This window comes from Coffea eugenioides, chromosome 5 (assembly GCF_003713205.1).
Source record: "Coffea eugenioides isolate CCC68of chromosome 5, Ceug_1.0, whole genome shotgun sequence".
In the NCBI taxonomy this organism is placed as follows: Eukaryota; Viridiplantae; Streptophyta; class Magnoliopsida; order Gentianales; family Rubiaceae; genus Coffea; species Coffea eugenioides.
Window position 1 is genome coordinate 49,630,422 of NC_040039.1, and position 16,437 is coordinate 49,646,858.

The following is a 16,437-nucleotide window of genomic DNA, read 5'->3' on the forward strand; positions in this document are numbered from 1 at the left end:
TACACATCAAAAGACCACCAAAAAATAAACACGTACACGCTCTGCTCTCACTTGAGGTCTAACCACTATATATACAAATCAGCCCAATCTTCTGGTCCTCGGAGTTCCTGTCATCGGTCAGTTCTATCACATCAATTTAGTCCTCTGCCCATACCAGTAAAGACAAAGAAACGAGAGCTTTAACCATTTCTCCCAAAATAACCCATCAAATTCCACCACCATGGCCGCCGTCCCCTGACCTCACCTTTCGCGCATGAAAACTTGGCTAAAGACCATCACTTTCTGCATTTCCCAAGCCTTTTCTTTTTGTTTGCTTGTTTTGCTTCTTTCATCTTCGGTAATCATCCCATCCTCTTTAATTTCTCTGTTCTGATTTTATCTCTTCGATATGCATTGGCCTTGATATAATAGTAAGAGCTGCTTCTTTGATGCTCTTTGTTGTTTTGGACTCGCCAGATTTTCCTGCTTTAACCCAACACTGGTGGGCAGAGGTTTAATCTTTTTCTGTTAACTGCACTTGCACTTTTTGCACTTTTTGCACTTCAGAAACAGTTTCTTTTTCCTTTTTTTTCCTTTTTCCTTTTTTGTTATCAAGTCACTGGGTCGCATCTCTGCATTAGGATTTAAGGACAAATTTCAAACTTTTTCTTGGGTTTTAACCTTGGTGAGAAAAGGGGTCTTGTTGCTTTGGCCTTTTCTTTGCTTTTATTATCAGGTGTTAGGATCACATCCATCCATTTGGATTTGAGGACAAGATTGACAATTAATACTGGAGAAGACAGAAAGAGGGGTTTTCTTATTTTGAGCAAATCTCGATATCTTCATAATCCTTAGGGCTGGGTGATTTCCATATCCCATAGAACTGGCCATGCAGCATCTATTCGCTCTAATTAATTAGCAACTAAATTCAATTGAAGATATGTCGCCATCAAATAGGTAATTAACTTCAGGAACTGATACTGATCGAGTTTGGAATGCAGGAACCAGCCTAGCATGGGGCAGCAAATGAGACCAGCCAAAATGCTAAAATTGCTTGAATCAGGTAAAGTTAATCATCTGGGACTTGGATAGTGGTTGATTGACTTCAGTTAGTTGACAAGTTTCTCTTTGTTGGAGCGTCCCTTTATTCTGATTGCCAATCATTACCCTGAAGCTATTAGGCACTTTAGTAAGTATTTATTCGTGCCACGTTTAGCTCTTAATGGGGGAAATATTCATGGGTTAATTATTTGTCAAGAATCTTAGTGATCTAAGTTAGTGGAGACTTAGTTTGCAAAAAGGCAATCTCGGTTGGATTTTGTCCAAGAGTTAGCTTTAGCTTTCAGATTTTCCTGATACGTCGTATTTATTCCTCCTTGCTGCTGTAATTACCATTTTCGGCCAAAAAACACGTGGAGTCAGTTTTGGTAATTTCATAGCGTTTGTCGACGTGATTTCATGCACGCTCGATTAATTTCATAATAGTTAAATATTAACTGAAAAGTTTACCAACACCACTGCCATACTACTATTCCAGTTCTTGCTGCCAAAATTTAAAGTCTGAAAACTGGCAATGGTGCAGCTTTTAGGGACACGAGTTCTTGATTTCTATATTTTACTTCTAGTTCTTCATATGCCATGCTTCTGCTTGTTTACAACCAATTGCTGCTCTCTTATGTGGTAGCTTGTCAAGTTTGTTCAAGTACCTCTATCTAGGCATTTTCCTTATGAATTCAGGCCGAAGAATTCCAGTCATGGATGGCTCAGAACAGCAAGATGTTCATGCTGCACTGAATGATGAGGAAGGGAAAGATAGAATCAGCAGTTTACCTGATTGCATTCTTCACTATATTCTCTCTTTTCTTCCTACCAAGGAGGCTGTAGCAACTGGCATACTAGCAAGGCGGTGGAAGGATCTTTGGACTGCTGTTCCAATTCTGGACTTTGATGATTCTAAGCTCTACTCAAGCCATGTGAACTATTGGTATCCAGCTGAGATCACAAGATTTATGAATTTTGTTGAGAGGGTGCTTCTACTTAGAGATGTATCAAACATTGAAAGGTTCCGACTTTCATGTCGTGTTTGCTTTAGTGCATCTCGTGTTCATGCGTGGATTTCAGCAGCTATCAGACATAATGTTAAAGAGCTTGATCTTTGTTTCTTTGTAGATGAACCTTTTCTATTGCCTCACCGTGTTTTTAACTGTGGATCACTCTCAATCTTAAATGTAGAAATGAACAGCATCATTCAGCTACCCAATAGCATCTCTTGTCCAGGCCTTAAAATCTTGCACTTGGGTCTTGTCACATTTCCTGATGATATATCAACTCAGAGGCTATTTTCCTCCTGCCCAGTGCTTGAAGAATTGGCTATCTTGGATTGTGATTGGATTAATATGAGACATATTTCCATCTCGATTCCCTCACTAAGGAAATTGATAATAGATGATTTGCCAACCTTTGATTCTAGAGATTACTGTTGGGGCTGTGAAATTAAAATTGATGCTGGAAGCCTCATATTCTTTAAGTACAGTGGTTATCTAAGTAATGATATTCATCTAATTGAGGTTTCATCTTCAGTCAAGGCATTACTTCACATTCCAATGGTGCAAGAAGTGCAAAACCCACTAATGTATTCTCGCCTTATCAAGCTCTTTCTTGAGCTGAAAAATATCAGTTCTTTGGGAATCTCTGGTTGCACCATTGAGGTAAATCGGTGTGCATTTTTACCGTTCATTTTTCTTATTCTTTGTTCCTTTTGACATTTCTTAGCGGTTTTCAACGTTATCACACATTTAATTGTCACACCAATTCTGACTTAGTAAAATCTGATTTTATTCTTCTTTGTTGCCAGTCCCTCTTTTTCCGTGAAAAGATGCCAAATGACCTCCCGGCATTTCAGAAGTTGACTCGTTTAGAGTTGAGCATGCAGCTTGGCGTACATTCTGGTGGAGCATTGATGAAATTTTTACTGCACTTGCCAAATTTGGAGTCTCTTAATATTTCTAAGGCAACATTGTGGCACCTTTAAAGTTCCATCATAATGTTTTGCTGCATATACTGAGGAAAGCATTTTTCTGTTATTCAGGGACTTGATCCTGCCATGTACCTCACTGAAGATGATTGGACACCCAAATCAGCAGCTAAAAGTTTCATGTCTAGCCTCAAGACTGTGGTCCTCCGATGTTTTCATGGCAACAGTACTGAAGTTTGTCTGTTGGGATACTTCCTGAAACATGCATCTTCCTTGGAGAGAATGATTGTGTTTTGTCACAAGAGCCCTTTAGATGATTCAAAAGAGCAGGAAGACATGAAGAATGAGTTGCAATCACATCCAAGAGTATCAGAATACTGTATGATCATGTTTTTTTGAACTTCATGCAGATGTAAGTTCTTTTTAATGATTCTTTCCCAAGTTGTTTTCCTTTTTCCTGTTGCATACCTGGAAAGAATTTAATTTCTTAAATTGACATTGCTATTTATCTTTTGTGTTGTGACAATGTAACGGAAATAATAGGAATCATGGTTTGGGGTGGATTGGAGACAATGCTGCTACAGTTTTTTATTATTTTTTTTAATCAACTGCTTCCCAAAATTGGTTATTATGCCTTATTATATTGAGGATGGGATTGATTGTCAGTGTCATTTTCTTTTATATTTCTTGTCTAAAAATATGCTTGTTATAGAATAATGGTGCTTCAACATGAGGAACACATTTTTTTTTTCAGACTGTATCCACAAACTTTTGTTTGCTTCATTGGCTACTATGACGGAAGTACGTTCAATGAATATAGTAAAAGCATGCTACGTCCTCTGGTATTAACATGATTTGATGCATCGTTAGAAGCTTATGTACGTTGGATGTTTCTGTTTATTGAGAGAGAGAGAGAGAGAGAGAGAGAAGAGGGGAGGGGGAAAGGGAGGGAGCATTATTCGTAAATTATGGAGCATTGTCTAGAATAATATTAGTCAACCCATAACTATTTCGTAGGATCGATCACTTGTTTAAATCTCGTACCTTGATCACATACCTTTATTGGATGATGTGGTCAATGATCATCTCCCGGACATAGAAAATAGTGATGATGAGAATGGAAGAACTTATTGATAACATTTTGCAATATTGTTCACCATCTCTCAATGAGCGTGGCCTTGCACTCATGGAAGTGTGAAAGGGGAACAGAATCATTGTTTTACTCTTTGCTTTTGTTATCCTCACTGCATATATGGGAAATTTATGATTACTTGAGGGAGTTGAGGGGTGCAGTTATACTCCTTTCTTTCCCCTCATGGAGTATAATCTGCTTTCGCCGAGTTGTCTTTTCCTGGCTCTTGAAGTAGGGAAGTCAAGTGTACGTAATTGAACAAATGTGATGCTTTCTGTAGTTTAGACTGATTAGAGTAGAATTCGTTGGAATTGGCATTCTACACTTGTCTTATGCTGCTACATCTTGTGCTGAATGCCGGGAAGATATGTCTAGCAGTATAGATGTATAAGAAAACTCGACCAGAAAGATTTTTGTAGCTTTTCTGCGTTGATTTTTCCTTAGTAGTTGTATAAGATGCTGTACATATTCTGGAAGTTTGACCGTTTTCATTGGTTTGCAGTTTGTTTCAAGAACTGGCACTCTTCTGCAAGTGTAGCTGTTGGATCTCGATGGAGTATGATAAATAGTTTTGCAATGGAGTCTGTGATGGTGACCTTACCGAGCCTCAAAAGGCAATTTCTGACAAATTTTTAAGGAAGCTCTTAGTACGAGTGGTTTTAAAATTTCTTTTGTTGGGGTTAATTTTGGCAGCTGGTATATGTTAAGATAGGGTTACTGTTGTGGAGATCATTTGAGGGTCTGGTTATAGCAAATAGAAATTAGGGTGCACAGGTTTTACTGATCAGTTGAGATGCACAGTGGTCTACTCTTGAACTGTTTTTGGTTTACCGTAAAACATGCATAAAAGTGGTACACGTTCGAACCATTGTCAAAATTTACAGAATATGTATTTTGGTGGAAAAGGTTTGTCGTTGGTAACGATTTGCCAATACACGGTGATGTAGCATAAATGTTGTGGCCTGTGAAGTCGCGTCCTCAATCTGCTCTTGCTGGATTCACAGCTTTTAGGATGGTTACAGATGCATCTGCCAAATGCAACCCCGGCTGGATGATGTATTTTCAGCATGGTTTACAAATCCCACCACCATCCATTGGTGTTCTCGGTTATTGGGTGGAAATTCATGTTTGTTTTTGGCATTTTTAATTGTCATGGTATAAATTGTGAGGCTATCCAAAGCGAGTTCAAAGCCATCATCCATATATCATATAGACACTAACCCAAAACCCAAGCAAAGAAACACAAAACATGACTTGAGCTGTGAGAGAGGCAGGCAGTTGGGACTTTTTAAGCATTGAATTATGGGACTAGTTGGGCAATAAACTAGTGGCAGTATCTGATGGCATATATCCCTGGAATATGCTGTGGTCAGCTGGATATTACTACTTGTTTAAATGACAGTCAACTACAAGTACTCTATTGTAGAGTATCAGATTTTTAATAAGTTGGATGCGTAGCTGAAGGACTAAAAAAATATTAGGTGGAACATTTCTTCTGATTTTAAAAGCTGCTGGTTCTTGTTAGGCTCTTGATTCCATCCTAAAGCACGAGAATTGGCATGATTGAAAACTAATCTTTTGCAGAGATTCAAGCTAATGCTGTATCCTCCTGCTTTCCTTTCGCGCAGAATACTCATATATCTAGCTCTGGATTTCGACTATTGTCGATCGCACACCTGAGTATTTAATTCTATGCAATATCTGCTATTGCCGTAAAAGAAAGAAAAAAATATATCGATTGGACTGTTTAGCAGACAAATTTAGCCACTTTATAGGGCACCATTTTCAGATGATTAAAGACAATTCACGTACCCGCTAACACCCCTAGAATAGGCTAGTTTAGATTATAGGAATTCTATCGTATCGACAAAAAAAAATATATATATATGTATACCCCTGACACCTACCGTATACATACTGACAATGAACATTATAGTAGTATAATTGTTGAGATTTTGATTCATTTAATAGAGGAAACACAACGCTTCAGAGTTCAGACGTTCATCCTCTACAATCAATCTCACTCGAAATTTAACGACACTTCCAAGAAAACATAGACCAGCTTATATACTACTCCATCAGCATATCATAATATATCGTATCATATGTTGTCGTTGCCGTAAAAAAAAATGAAACAGAATAGATAATAGATCGAGGGCGGGACCATTTAAGCTCGGTTTGCTCGTTTCCTTTTCTTTGCCTTAATTAACATGACAGGATGTCCCTACTAGTCCCTGCTACCGAACTGAATCGGACCAAACTAGTTAGCTGGCCAAAAGAATACGAAATGATAGTGATAAGGAAGGATGATCATGTTTCCGGTCCTCCCTCGTTCTCAACATGCAGCAGCTAACAGGTGTGCTGATCTTCTTCTGGCGAGGATGGGATGGGACTTGGGAGCAGCAGCCATTTCTAAACTTCTTTGAGATGATTGTAGGAGGTTTTGCTTACCTGGTTTTGTAAACTCGTGTTAGACTTATTTTTTAATATTACTATCTTTCGTACCCAAAAAAAAAAAAAAAAGGGAGAAAGTGATAAAGGATCGAATGTTTCTTGACTCCAGCCAAAAAAATACGAATTATTTCTTGAAAATTTGTTCTCATGTTCTTAGGACAGGCTGTGCACAGTTTGGAATAGTTCAAAATGAATATAAACCCAATCAAAAGGTCACTGGACCAACAAAATCAACAAAACAAACGTAGCAAAACAGAAAACTTTGGTTGGCTTGCCGTCATTCTCTAAGGAGGGCGGTGTAATTGAGGAGCATCCTTGTTAACCCAACCCTTTCTAGTGAAAGCTACTTGACTTTTTAGTGTGGTGTGTTTGGATTGCAATTTTCGAGAGCTTTTGTAAAAAATATACTGCAGCGATTTAATACATGTGAGATAAAAAAAATAATCGATAAATGTGTTTGCGGAAAATGTAAAGATTTTTTTGATGGAAATTCCCTTTCCGAACAAGGCAGCAATTTTGGTCTCTGAAGTTTTAGCAAAATAAATTTAGTCCCCAGTGTTTGATATATGGTGCAATTTTAATTCTTAAAGTTTCGGCAAAAATACATTTACTCTCCAATGTTCGGTATGTGGTTCAATTTTAATCCTCAAAATTTCGGCAAAAATAAATCCGATCCCCAATTTTACCTATTTGGAGCAAATTTAGGATAATTGACCAACATTCCAAAATATTGATGGAATCAATTAGTATATGAAATCAAGTGTCTCCTTGAAGAGAAAGCAAATGAGTAAGTTTGAACAATAAGAATAACTCACGTGATAGCACGTTACCAAAATAAAACAAAAAGGAAGGAAATTTGTTAAACTATACTAAAAATTAAGTGCTATGATTTTTTCCCCCTTGAGACAGTGGTGATAAAGAGTGAAAATGAATTTTAGATCGACGAACAAAAGAGTGCTTAGACTAATTTTACTTTTTTAGTTTAAAAAATTTCTTTATTTTTTAACTACTCAATCAGTTAGCACGTGAGTTATTAGTTAGTTCTTAAATTTTGATGTTTAAAGTTAGCTACTATTTTGTTTATTTATTTTGAAATTTAACTCAATGGACACATGACTAGAGGTGATTAAAAGTTGTCCATATTGATTTTTTTTTCTAAAGTCCTAAATTTACTTTAAATTGGTTCACTGGGGACTAAATTTGATCTTACCTAAATTTTAAGGACTAAAAGGTGCATGCATGCTAATAATTGGGAATTAAATTAATTATTGTCAAAACTTTGATGACTAAAATTATACAAACAAAAACCAAACGTTAGGGACTAAAACTGCATCTTCCCCTTGTTTTAGCCAGCCTCCAAATACCCTCGACGTTCCCCCGTTCTTTATTTGAAGGAGGAGTCTTTTTCACATGAATTATTTGTTCACATTGGTACTGTACACTTAACTGCACCGGGATTTCCAAGCGCACAACATTGGTAAAAATGCACAGAAACAAATCAAATCCCAAATACTACTACTTATATATATATATATAATAATTAGTCTTGAACTTGTGGCTAATTATATTATACTGATGCCGTATTGTACTTGCTAGAAAACCTGTTCGGTGCAGAAGTCCTTCTACAAGACAACTCTATTTGCACAGGTAAGTTGTGTAGGCTTTTCTTACACACGAGTCACAGCCGGGGACAGCTCGCCTCTTGCTGGCTTCTCTTTGCCATATACGGAGGTCCAAGCTCCGATCTTTCGGCCCTTTCTTTGAAGTTGTCAACTCGGGATCTTTCATTTCTGAGATTTGTCAACTTTTTGGTCAAAACCCACCGTGATTTTCGCCTGAATAGTGAAAGAAGTTAGTGTCTCTGTACAAGCATGATGTCTTCATTGAAGCAGCCAGTAGTACATTTCCATGGGTCCGATGCTTTCCGGCCACAGTCTTCTGTACCGTCAAGGCGTTCTCGGTTCTTCCGCCGCTTCCTGCACTTAATACTCGTCGGAGTTAGCTCTGTTGTTTCACTGTCAAAGCCCCTTTTTGTTTCCAAAGTTGAATCTTTTTCTCCTTTAGGGACCCTGAAAAGATCTTCTTCAACTGGTGACGCTGGCGATAATGATCATGTTCCGCAAAAGCGTGACTTGATTATATGTAAGGCTTATGAGGCTGATAAATCAACCCCAATTGATGACTCGCAAGCGCGATCTGAGGCAGCGAGGAGGGTGAAAATTGGGGTTTACTTTGCTACATGGTGGGCTTTGAATGTGATTTTCAATATATATAACAAGAAGGTTTTGAATGCTTATCCCTTTCCTTGGTTGACCTCAACGCTTTCATTGGCTGCTGGCTCTCTGATCATGCTCATTTCTTGGGCTTTAAGGATTGCTGAAACTCCAAAGACCGATCTCGACTTCTGGAAAGCCCTTTTCCCAGTAAGAAACCAATTTAGGGTTTTATGTACTCTATTCCTCTTACTTTTATTATATTGGTCGTTCCGTTCTTCATTACTCTTTTGTTTTATGATCTGGGATTGGTTGAATAGTGGTTTTCTGGTCTGGATTGCTTCATTTGTTGGAAAATGTTGTCTGCATCTAGCGTAGGAATGGTAAATTAGGATTTAAAAGGCTAATTAGGTAATACGAGTTCGCTTTATCTTGGGGGTGGGTGATCTTGGTTTTTTTTTTTTTTTAAATATGTTTATGCCTGGCTTGTTTTGGTTTGGTGATGGTTTGTGTTTTATGTCTTTAGGTTGCTGTTGCTCATACGATCGGGCATGTGGCAGCGACTGTGAGTATGTCAAAGGTAGCAGTTTCATTTACTCATATAATCAAGAGTGGTGAACCTGCGTTCAGTGTCCTGGTCTCAAGGTTCCTGTTGGGGGAGACATTTCCGGTGCCAGTTTACTTGTCATTGATCCCAATTATTGGTGGTTGCGCACTGGCTGCTGTTACTGAGCTGAACTTCAACATGGTTGGTAAGTGGTTTCTTGCTATTGTTAGATGTTGTTGGAGTTTCTTTTTCTTTTGTTGTTCTTTGTTTTTTCTGTTTCCTCATTTGTTGTTGCTTTTATTTATTTTATTTATTTTTTTATAGATTGCTAGTTCATGGAAGCTACACTTATTTTATCCTAAAATTTAGTAAAATATTTACTGATAACCGTTTACGAGGACTATGTTGACAATCAGATTACTTTTGCTGCTGTTTATTTTCCAGGAAAAAAAGGATGAATAATAGTTCAGTGTAGTAGCAGTGTCTTTTGCAAATTAATCACTGCTATTATGTATTTCATTGGCAAAGGTTTGGTAGCCAGTTTCATAATCCTATAATTTCTTCGAGTAGTTACAGTTCTCTTCTTCAATTAGATAAAGGTCATAAGGAACTTAATATTATTTTTAACTGCTAAGCAGGTGGTGGGGTATTATGTTTTAGTTAATATCAACTACCTGTATGATTTTACTTTTCCTGATGCTTTAGTGCTGTTGTTGGCTTATGTCTTCAGGTTTTATGGGGGCCATGATATCGAACCTCGCTTTTGTTTTCCGGAACATATTTTCCAAGAGGGGCATGAAGGGGAAGTCTGTTAGCGGAATGAACTACTATGCTTGCTTGTCTATGATGTCTCTCTTAATTCTCACACCATTTGCTATTGCTGTGGAGGGACCACAAGTGTGGGCACTTGGATGGCAAAAGGCCGTTTCTGAAATTGGACCCCAGTTGATTTGGTAATCACGTGAAACATACCAATTCTGGTGTTTCTGCACACATTGTATGTGAGGACATGGCTTATTGAATTACAGTGTACTCCAATGTACAACCTGTAGTTGAACTGCAATGATTTTTAACATGAATTTACCTAATATTTCATACTTTGTTCTGTACCTGAGTTAATCGAGGGGACTATCGGAAAAAAATACTGTTTAAATACTTACGTTTTGAAAACTTGCTCCTATGAGGAGCCTTGAAATACTTGGAGAATGTGTTGATGTGGATGGATGCTTTATTGTATCTATCTGTTTCCTTAGATGATGAATTGCACTAGATAATATTTCATGATGTAGGAACCATAACAGGGATGGCATTATTTTACTTTGTCATCTAACATCTAGTGTTGAATTTTTTGCCTCTCATGTATTTGTGCCTTAAGAGCCATACTGCAAGTTATGCTGTCAGGTACCATACTTGATGATTTCATCTCTAGAGTTCACATGAAGGTTTGAGTGCTTGTATAATTGCCTTTGTGGTCTTTGTTTATTTTATTTTTTGTGATCTTTCCTCCTTTTCTCACCTTCATTGTTACCCTGCCATTTTTCTAAAGACAAAAAGATATTAGCAACAGTTTGGATCCATTTTAAGGGAAACTTTGCATCTTTTGGTCTTTTGTAGGCGTGATTATATGTTTTTTCATGGGTTCCTTTCACTGATGTTCGGTGGTTACTTGTTCTATAGGTGGATGGCGGCTCAGAGTGTATTCTATCACTTCTATAATCAGGTGTCTTACATGTCACTGGATGAGATCTCTCCTTTGACATTTAGCATTGGAAACACCATGAAACGTATATCTGTTATAGTGTCATCCATCATTATCTTCCATACGCCTGTCCAGCCTGTCAATGCTCTTGGAGCTGCCATCGCCGTCCTTGGAACCTTCTTGTATTCACAGGTAATGATTTGATTTTTGCTTGTGTGTCACCAAATGGTAGTTTTCATTTACTTGATATCTCTATCAAGTAGCTGACTTCAGGGTGTGTTTCTGGATGACTTTTGTGTTGTCCATATGTGTAGGTCAAACTTTCTTGTAATAAATTGCACTTGGCCCCTTGAGATTTATGGGATTTTGTTTCGATACCTTGTAAAAAAGTCATGTTCTTGAGTTGTTAAGTTTAAGAAATATCAATAATCTTGAGAAGGATGCAAGTACTGGCAACTGAGAGCATGATTGTTCTGGGGATGCTTCTAGGACTAAGAGTTCAATATAACACTCAAGTAAATAAATCAAGAGAAGAGAGGAGAAAGAAATTCCAAAACACCAGGGTAATTACTATCCTGGTTGATTTTAAATATCATGGTTGTATGCTTCTTTGTTTTTCCTCATTGTGCTCTTTTGTTCTTTTCTTTTTCCCCTCTGTTTTACATGCTTTACTTTTATTTCTTTGTCTGGGTATAGTTTCTTACTTTTTAGCATACATGAAAGTCATGGTTAACTGTGTTTTGTTGCAAGAATAGTTGACATAAATTTTACGTCCATGCTCCTGATATTGGTGGTTGCATTGCCGGGATGATGAAAGAAAAGTTTGTAGCTATGTTCGTGTTTGAAGTAGTAGAATTACCATCATTTCACTAATACTTGTGCATGTCACCAAACATAGTTTTTGCTTCTTTCAACTAAAACAGTCTATTCTTTCTTTATTTGAAGTGATGCTGTTGTTTGCTTTGAACAACTGCCTGTATTGAGCAGCTTTTAACAACAGCTGGACTTTTTATCAGTCTGTTGGCTATCAGTAATTATGTTGATATTGTGTAGCAATTAATAGACTTAGCACCCATTTTGCTGATAAACCTTAGAAATGATAAGATGGGCAGAGAAAGAACTGCTTCTTAGAATGATTGCTTCTACTTCCTGTCACAAGTGTGCTGTTTAGTATGTTGTACTGTTTTTAGACCCCTGCTGCCTGCTGCAGTATTCTTTGTTCTATTCCTTACAGACTTGTTTTCACGTCTGACAGGCAAAGCAATGAGGAGCAACTTTTGAGTCCAACCAGGCAGCTTAACTTACAGTGGTGGTGATTTCAAGTTTTGTTCTTCTTAAGGTGTTGATATGGCTTTCTTATTGAGTTCCATGAAGAATGAGAACAATCAGATGAGCCAGTAGCTTTACATGTAGATAACAATAATTGTGAACTAAGATAATTTAAAATCTTATACAGGTTAATTAGGCAGGTAATCCCTGTTATCTTGCATGTTGAGGGGGAGAATCAAGAACAGCACGAATAAATAGTGGCAACAACTGTGCCCATTTAAGGGACGAAAATGTTGATGATTTGGATCATATGCAGTCCATTTCAGCCATTAAAACCGGACCTAGTTTGTATTCATAGTACTAGTATTGACAATGGTTGTCTATAGCTCTTTGGAATTTATGATTCAGAGGGGAACTATGCTTTGATTTGTTGCCTGTCAACTTAATTAGTCAAAATCACCAAAATTTTGGATGTGCTGCTTCTTTTGGCTCTCATTTGGTGTTGGGCATGACTCAAAAAGATAGGTGCAAAAATATTGGTGGCATGTTTTTGTCTGCTCGATGTGCCATGGTCATTGTTTCCTTCAAAAGCATCAAGTTATTTTCATTTGAAAAAAAATTTTGCCCTCTGCTTCCAGGGTACTCAAGGCAAATTGCTCCTTGTATGTTTTACAAAGCCCGAAGTTTTTACATTGATTATCATCTTCAATCCAAAATACAAGTCTTGGATGGTTGTCAACAAAACTGTGGCAAGAAAATCTTGTAGTCTCATAACCTATGGCTGACTAGGTTGTGCTTGTGCCATTAAGTTTAAAACAAAGGCTCAATGAACACAGGACACCACGAGGGCACGGAACCTGGGGTAAAAGTTGGCATTAGCTGTGAGTGAGGCCGAGAATTGTTACGTCTCAGGTGAGCTTAACTAGGTTTAGTTCAAGGTACAGATGTCCTTCAACTTCTTTTTACTTGTAGCTAAGGTGGATTTATATGTGTTTATAAGTACGCTGAGCTGAGATTTGGATCAAAAAACAATCCTTAATAATTTGATCAAGTGTAATGAATGGAAGACCAAAGGTTCAATTAAAAAATGATTGTACAAAAGGTTTAATCCTGATTAGTTTTCTTGATGAAGTTTATACTTAAAATCTGTACCTTTCCGCTGGCATGGTGTCTACAGACGGTCATGCTCTTTTTCCAATCGGAAGAAACGTTACGAGCTTGATTCCTTTGTTGATGAAGGCCACCGATGGAATGCAGACAAAATCATTTGCAAGATTCTACATGGTATGGACGAAAGCTAACGGAGATGCCGGGCCATGGAGGTTCTTTTTCTCATAATAAATCGATTCGGGGTGGTTCCAATTCAGCAATGAGAACTGAAAGGGCCGGAGTTGGTTGGTTGTTTGGCGGTGCCTATGTTTGTTGTGTAGAGTTTCATTTCAGATTTTTAGTTATCCTCTTTCTGTGAACAAGATTTGTCAGTTTTATACAAGAATTTTGGCATTAGCTGCTCTTGGACGGACTTGGGACTTCGAATTTTGAACCTTATGTTGGTGATAAAACATTCGCGGCTGCGATTCAACGTTTCCGATATCACAGCCGTTATCCAGCGGACCAAGTTCCTTCAGCTTCCAGTAATGACCTTTTGGCGATTAATCCAGCAGTTCTAGTTTCTCGTGTATTTAATTTTTGTTTCCACCATATAATCAGAGGTAAGCTCATATAAGCACTTAAAGCCCAAGTCTCTTTATGCGCTCATACACAGTGCATTTAAGAAAAAGTCCTTTCAATTTGAAAGAACAAAATCTATTGAAAGTGAATTATATTTCTCAAGAAACTTAATTGCATTATGAATGTATCAGTCAATAACGGTACAAAATCTACAACAACATCTCCAGAACCAAGTTTCTGATGTATAATAACAAAAAAGTTCTGCTCAAGGTACGACCACTCATCCATAGAACAAAAAGAATGTTCCCTTGGAAGTTGAACTAATTGCTCAACACTACCACTGATGGCACATCTATTTTTCAATCAAAGTTTTTCTTCAGAGTTTTAGATGTTTAATGGCTGTCTGAACATCCTTATCTCCTCTGCCACTGCAGTTAAGTACAACCTTAGCTCCATCAGGAAGAGTTGGGCACAATTTCTCTAAATATGCCACAGCATGAGATGTCTCAAGTGCAGGGATGATGCCCTCCAACCGCGATAGTCTCTTAAAAGCTGCATAAACATTGGAAGGGAACGTGTCAAGGACAAATACTACAAGGTATAAATAGAACAGAAAGATACCAGGATATAAAACCATCAGAACAAAATATCCTTTTAGCGACAGTAGAACCATCACAAGGCATTAAAAAGCCACTCCCCTAGGCTATTTTTCCTTCTAAAAATAAAAAAATAATAATTTTAAAAAACTTTTTCAAGCCAATGTTAAAAAAAAAAAAGGTTCATAGGGAGTCAACATTATTATTCCATACCTTCCAACGCCTCCTCATCAGTAACGCTGAAATATTCAGCACGTCCTATGTCCTTCAAAAAGCTGTGTTCAGGTCCAACTCCAGGATAATCCAGGCTATTTGAGATGAGAGAAAATTGTAGTCAGGATTTGTCCCCAAAAAACGTTTTCTATCAAAGGAAAATATGCAAGGATAAAGTTGACACTTTTACCCAGCACTAATCGAATGAGGCTCAATTATCTGCCCATCTTCATCCTGCAACAAATAGCTCATGGCTCCATGCAACACTCCAACCTCACCCTTGGTTAAAGTGGCAGCATGTTTACCACTCTCTATTCCAAAACCAGCAGCCTCCACACCAATTAACCTAACATCTTTGTCATCGACAAAGTCATCAAAGAGGCCCATGGCATTTGAACCTCCACCAACGCATGCAACAAGCACATCTGGTTTCCCACCCCATTTCTCCAATGCCTGCTTCCTGGTTTCTTTACCAATCACTGCATGAAACTCTCTCACCATCACTGGATATGGATGTGGCCCTGCAACGGAACCCAGGATGTAATGAGTTGATTCCACATTAGTCACCCAATCCCTTATAGCTTCTGAAGTAGCATCTTTCAGCGTGGCAGTGCCAGAATGAACTGGCCTAACCTGCAGTTCCAAAATTTGGAAGTCAGAAGTGGCATTACCAGAGACATTGTGGCAATAGTGTGCCTTGTTCAAATTCAATAAAATCAAGCAATGCTATAGTCTCCAAGCCAAAAAAACGAGCTAAAGAGTTTTCATTATGGGTAACTTCACAGTTGTTCAAACTTTAATCAAAATCATTTACTGTGCCTATCACCAATGAACATCGACCAGTCTTTTAATCATGATTCTTGACAATCAAGCTAAAACTCTTACTCTTTTCTATCCAGAAATGTACTCTTTTGTGTCAAAATGGTATGCTCCACAACCATATTGTTTTCATCATTATTATAACGGATGAGAACAATGTGAAATCCACAGATAAGAGAAAGGTAGGATACAGATTGTCGACGAACAAGTTCAATTATGCATGACAATATGAATAATTCTCAAAAATGCCTACTAAAAGTACACACAACCAGTAAACAACAAAATAAGAGGCAAACCTAATTTGTGATCTCTAAAGCTGCCCAAAAAAAAAAGAGGCTCTAATACTAGGCAGGAAATGAGATTGTTGTAAGCAAATCGGACAAAAAGACCAACAACAAAGACACAAGAAAGCTCAAAACATGAAGACTGATGGAAAGAAGTTTCAGTTTCGCCACAAGAAACAGTGACCACGAACAATTGGACAGAGCTCCAGTATTATGACAAGAGCAATGCTTTCCCATATTAAAACCAAAAGCTGAGAATGCAAGATAGCAGCTTCAATCTGTAATCAAAATGCAGGCTGGATTTTGAATTTTTTTTTTTTTTGAAGCAATTAAAAACAAAGATACACACCTCAGCTCCGAGCAGCCGCATCCTGAAGACATTGAGAGCTTGTCTCTCCATTGCGACTTTGGATTGATACCAAAATTGGTAGTATTTCAATACTATATGGAAGGTATCTCTCTGTCAAAATTCAGGGAAAAATACCCTCGGGAAGGTAGCTAATGAGTCAATCAAAGTTCGGGAAAATTTATAAGGCAATCTGCCTTTAGACCTTCATTACCCAATTCAAAACGTTAATCAAGGCAAA

At 37.8% G+C, this 16,437-nt stretch overlaps 3 protein-coding genes across 8 annotated transcripts; 2 read left to right on the top strand and 1 right to left on the bottom strand.

Annotated features, from left to right (window-relative positions):
* The first annotated feature begins 126 nt into the window (after positions 1-126).
* LOC113772481 (F-box/LRR-repeat protein At4g14103-like) lies at positions 127-5,019 on the top strand. 5 transcript variants are annotated; one of them, XM_027317082.1, is made up of 6 exons: positions 127-337; positions 981-1,042; positions 1,717-2,687; positions 2,834-2,989; positions 3,068-3,365; positions 4,588-5,019. In XM_027317082.1, exons 2-5 carry the CDS (start codon positions 994-996, stop codon positions 3,350-3,352), a joined length of 1,461 nt encoding a protein of 486 aa, XP_027172883.1. In that variant the 5' UTR covers positions 127-337; positions 981-993; the 3' UTR covers positions 3,353-3,365; positions 4,588-5,019. The 5 variants fall into 5 exon arrangements, with proteins under 5 accessions (XP_027172883.1, XP_027172886.1, XP_027172882.1 ...); XM_027317081.1 differs by lacking the exon at positions 127-337 and adding an exon at positions 356-481; XM_027317083.1 differs by lacking the exon at positions 127-337 and adding an exon at positions 414-491.
* Positions 5,020-8,122: 3,103 nt separating this feature from the next.
* Positions 8,123-13,526, top strand: LOC113772484 (glucose-6-phosphate/phosphate translocator 1, chloroplastic-like). Of its 2 annotated transcripts, XR_003468551.1 has the most exons (6): positions 8,123-8,962; positions 9,279-9,504; positions 10,030-10,252; positions 10,977-11,190; positions 12,254-12,337; positions 13,445-13,526. XR_003468551.1 is itself a non-coding variant. In XM_027317087.1 (5 exons), the coding sequence occupies exons 1-5, from the start codon at positions 8,411-8,413 to the stop codon at positions 12,263-12,265; spliced, it is 1,227 nt and encodes a 408-aa protein (XP_027172888.1). In that variant the 5' UTR covers positions 8,123-8,410; the 3' UTR covers positions 12,266-12,739. The 2 variants fall into 2 exon arrangements, 1 of the variants encoding a protein (XP_027172888.1); XM_027317087.1 differs by lacking the exon at positions 13,445-13,526 and having other exon boundaries at positions 12,254-12,739.
* A 550-nt stretch (positions 13,527-14,076) lies between these two features.
* On the bottom strand, positions 14,077-16,250 carry LOC113770464 (tryptophan synthase beta chain 2, chloroplastic). Its single transcript, XM_027314927.1, has 4 exons — positions 16,200-16,250; positions 14,938-15,380; positions 14,748-14,842; positions 14,077-14,490 (listed from the first exon to the last, which is right to left on the bottom strand). Exons 1-4 carry the CDS (start codon positions 16,248-16,250, stop codon positions 14,315-14,317), a joined length of 765 nt encoding a protein of 254 aa, XP_027170728.1. The 3' UTR covers positions 14,077-14,314.
* Between the last annotated feature and the right edge of the window lie 187 nt (positions 16,251-16,437).

Excerpts from the sequence above, each read along its gene's own strand:
- LOC113772484 (XM_027317087.1), top strand. The coding sequence starts at position 8,411 with ATGATGTCTTCATTGAAGCAGCCAGTAGTACATTTCCATGGGTCCGAT. Across the intron at positions 8,963-9,278 it reads TCTGGAAAGCCCTTTTCCCA|GTTGCTGTTGCTCATACGAT; the intron begins GTAAGAAACCAA and ends TTATGTCTTTAG. Across the intron at positions 9,505-10,029 it reads GCTGAACTTCAACATGGTTG|GTTTTATGGGGGCCATGATA; the intron begins GTAAGTGGTTTC and ends TTATGTCTTCAG.
- LOC113770464 (XM_027314927.1), bottom strand. The coding sequence starts at position 16,250 with ATGGAGAGACAAGCTCTCAATGTCTTCAGGATGCGGCTGCTCGGAGCT. Across the intron at positions 15,381-16,199 it reads TGCGGCTGCTCGGAGCTGAG|GTTAGGCCAGTTCATTCTGG; the intron begins GTGTGTATCTTT and ends TTGGAACTGCAG. Across the intron at positions 14,843-14,937 it reads CCTCATTCGATTAGTGCTGG|CCTGGATTATCCTGGAGTTG; the intron begins GTAAAAGTGTCA and ends CATCTCAAATAG.
- LOC113772481 (XM_027317081.1), top strand. The coding sequence starts at position 429 with ATGCTCTTTGTTGTTTTGGACTCGCCAGATTTTCCTGCTTTAACCCAA. Across the intron at positions 1,043-1,716 it reads GCTAAAATTGCTTGAATCAG|GCCGAAGAATTCCAGTCATG; the intron begins GTAAAGTTAATC and ends TTATGAATTCAG. Across the intron at positions 2,990-3,067 it reads AGTCTCTTAATATTTCTAAG|GGACTTGATCCTGCCATGTA; the intron begins GCAACATTGTGG and ends TCTGTTATTCAG.